A 3,392-nucleotide genomic window follows, 5' to 3' on the forward strand; every position below is an offset into this window, starting at 1 on the left:
ACTGAGGCATGCCTCTGGGGATGAAGCTGATGATGTGAAGAGAGGTCCTCAACACTGAACTTGCGACCACTTCATGGTTGATACTGTTCGGATTTTTACCTGTGTGCTGCTCCCTTTGCGAGTGTGGCTGTGCGTCTTTACAGTTGCGCTGTGCTTGTGCACTTTTGATACCTTTCAAGTCTAAATAGATACCAATTGCCTCTGTACGGTGGTTAGTGTTAGGTGATACAGCGCAAGCACTCAAGAGTTTTGTTATTTCCTTTTGGTATGGTATGCACTGAACTTGACATGTTCCATTATTCCTTGGAATAGTGGAAGCAGGCATAATATTGTGTCATGTGGAAAATAGTTCAACAGGACAAGAAATCAGTGGCGACAGAACAAGAAGCCAGTATTTTGATACAAATCTTAACATTTCCTTGATTTTCAGTTAGATTGAAATATGAATTTGAAATCCTTAATATTTTAGACAGGGGTATGTCAACCCATTAAACTTTCATATGTGCACCAAACTAGAAAGTGAACTGCAAAAATTCATATATAGTTAAAACTCTACTTCCCAAGATAAATACCTCACGGTTTGTACCACCAGGTTGTGGTATAGCAGGTATCGATATTTTAAGCTGGCCAGTTCGTACTTTGTGTTTTTCATATTCAAGAAGTGCCTGAGTTGATAAGAAACAACAGTTAACAACAAATGAAGCAAATGCATAAACATAACATGGAAATACATAAGCTTAGAATAGTGTTTTTCTTCTTTTATTCCATCCGGAAACTGACGAGGCGGCATCTCACAACAACAACAACAAAGCCTTTCAGTCCCAAACAAGTTGGGGTAGGCTAGAGTTGAAACCCACAACATATCGAAACCAAGTCATGGTTCTGGCACATGGATAGCTAACTTCCACGCATTCCTGTCCATGGCAAAATCTTCGGTGATATTCCAGTCCTTGAGGTCTCTCTTTACGGACTCCTCCCATGTCAAGTTTGGTCTACCCCAACCTCTCTTGACATTATCAGCATGCCTTAACCGTCCTCTACGCACGGGCGCTTCCTGGAGGCCTGCGCTGAACATGCCCAAACCATCGCAAACGATGTTGGACAAGCTTCTCTTCAATCGGCGCCACCCCAACTCTCTCATGTATATCACGAGATGGCATCTCACGAAATAAGGAAATTGAAGGATATTAAGTCTTAGATAAATACTCCCTCCGTCACATATTAATTGACGCTCAAGCGGATGTATCTAAACGTATTTCAGTGCTAGATACATCCGTTTTAGCGTCAATTAATATGGGACAGAGGAAGTATCATCTACTCCCTCCCATCTGATTTGCTAGTCCCATCTCCAAAATCGCAGCAACCAAGATAAAGCTAATTAGGTGGTTCTACTTCCTTTCCGGTTTAAAAGCCCCACGTGTATACCTAGATTGACAATTTGATCAACGTAACACGAGTTATATATCACAAAAGAATAACCATTAGAAACTTCAAATGTATTTTCTAATGCCATACCGTTTATGACATACAATTTGTACTGCATTTATCAAATTGTCGATCTAGGGTACACCTGGGCCTTTTAAACCGGAAAGGAGGAGGTAAACAGCATACTAACGCTACATGCATATCCACCTCTCCCCTTCATGCATTAGTTGATTCCACATCAAGAAACAAAATTTGACAGAATTTAATGTAGCCATAGCAAAAGTTTACCTGTTCCTAAAGCAATGAGCCTTACAAAACAGAAAATCAATCTTTTTTAGATGAGACTAACAAACCAGAAGGGAGGGAGTATCAAATATGGAAGTAAAGTACATCAGTTTCTATGAAATGAAAAAGAAGCAAGTATTATAGTTATATCTGTTTGGTTCCTAAACCATTAAGAACACTAACTATTGCAGTGGATCCATTTCAGCTCCATATTTCTATTCGTAATAACTATCCTAGTAGGTTTTAATGGCATATAGCTTTTCGTTCAGCGAGTAAATTTACAGTAAAGCACCATATGCCATAATATTGTTTCAAGAGAAACTGCTTCCCAGCTACCATAGTGGGGATAAGATGTGCTTGTGAGACAAGTACAACATGTAACAAAATTCTGCGAGCAATCTATCACCTTCTCATAGAAAATTCGAAATGACCAAGACACCGTAGTGCAGGTCCTACAAAAGAACACAATAACAACAATCAGCTGACGCAAAATTTAAATCTTTCACTGCAAATTCGTTTAACATGTATCGCTGAAAAAAAAAAGCTTACTTTGGTGGCCTGAAAGTCTCTCCAACTTGACGCCATAGTTTACAAACTGTTACCTGAATAATCAAAATAAACGTCGTGAATAACTATCAATGTTCAACGGAAATATACTACAGCATTTACAATAGAAGATGAGCAGTGGATTCTGCACAAAAGCACAGTATCCTTAAATTTGTTATCATCGATGAGCTACTTGCTAGTTATTGCATTCATTGGTGGAACATGTGGAGGAACTTCCACCCTTTAACGGTACTAGAAAATCACTCTGTAGTATCGGGATTCGGGAACGTGTCCAGTCTGTGCCTGTTCAGTTGTGCAATGTAAAGGAAATCATTGATACCTGCTCATGGCCTCCCAGGTGAGCGACCTGCCTCCACAACCTGGAACAGAACAGCGCAAGGAACTTCATTAAGTTGGTTTAGACGAGAAAATGTGGTTCGAGTAGCTCGGAGAAACGAGAGGGGTGCGCACTTGAGGCAGTTGAGGCCCTTGCCGTAAAACTTGGGCGGCTTGAACTCGAGGCTGTGCTCCCTGTGGAAGCGCTCCAGCTCAGACATGAACGCCGCCTGCTCCTCCTCCGTCCCGGAGTCGTGACCCTCGAGGAAAGGGTCGGGCTCCACCGGCTGCTGGCTGGCGCACTGCGCCATCCCGGCCGAGCCGTTGCCCTCCGTCTTCACCTCCGCCCTCGGCGACGCATCAGGGGTGGAGTCGTCGTCCTCGTCCTCCTCGTCATCATCATCCTCATCATCTTCGTCGTCCTCGCCGTCCCCCTCGTCACCGTCGTGGCTCATGGCGTCCTCGCCGTTGGTCTCCACCCTCACGCCCACGGCCTCCTCCCCGGCGTCGGGCGGCGCGGTCTCCCCGCGGTCCCCCGCATTGGGCAGCCCCGCCCGATCCGGGGAGCGCTCGCCGTCGCCGTCGCTGTTCGTTTCGGGGGACGGGGGCGCGTCCTGGAACTCGTCGGCCACGGGCGGCTCCTCCTCCTTGGCGGCCCGCGGGAGGGGGTGGCGCGGCTCGTCGTCGCCGTCGGCGCGCGGGAGGTCGCGGTCGGAATCGGCGCCGTCGCTCATCGCGGCACGGGGGAGGAGGAGTGCGAATGGGCGGCTGCTATTTTCGCGGTTTGCACCGAGGGGGGG

General features: G+C 46.1%; 1 protein-coding gene across 1 annotated transcript in view; it reads right to left on the reverse strand.

Moving 5' to 3' along the window:
- LOC119317642 (AT-rich interactive domain-containing protein 5-like) overlaps positions 1–3,386 on the reverse strand; it is a 6,634-nt gene extending 3,248 nt beyond the window's left edge. Inside the window, exons 1-5 of the mRNA XM_037592124.1 lie at positions 2,728–3,386; positions 2,597–2,636; positions 2,260–2,312; positions 2,117–2,162; positions 573–665 (exon numbers count right to left, since the gene is read on the reverse strand). Of these exons, the coding sequence (XP_037448021.1) occupies positions 573–665; positions 2,117–2,162; positions 2,260–2,312; positions 2,597–2,636; positions 2,728–3,326 (831 nt within the window). The 5' untranslated portion in view covers positions 3,327–3,386. The remainder of the gene's footprint in view (positions 1–572; positions 666–2,116; positions 2,163–2,259; positions 2,313–2,596; positions 2,637–2,727) is intronic.
- Between the last annotated feature and the right edge of the window lie 6 nt (positions 3,387–3,392).

Source organism: Triticum dicoccoides, chromosome 6A, assembly GCF_002162155.2.
Source record: "Triticum dicoccoides isolate Atlit2015 ecotype Zavitan chromosome 6A, WEW_v2.0, whole genome shotgun sequence".
Taxonomy (NCBI): domain Eukaryota; kingdom Viridiplantae; phylum Streptophyta; class Magnoliopsida; order Poales; family Poaceae; genus Triticum; species Triticum dicoccoides.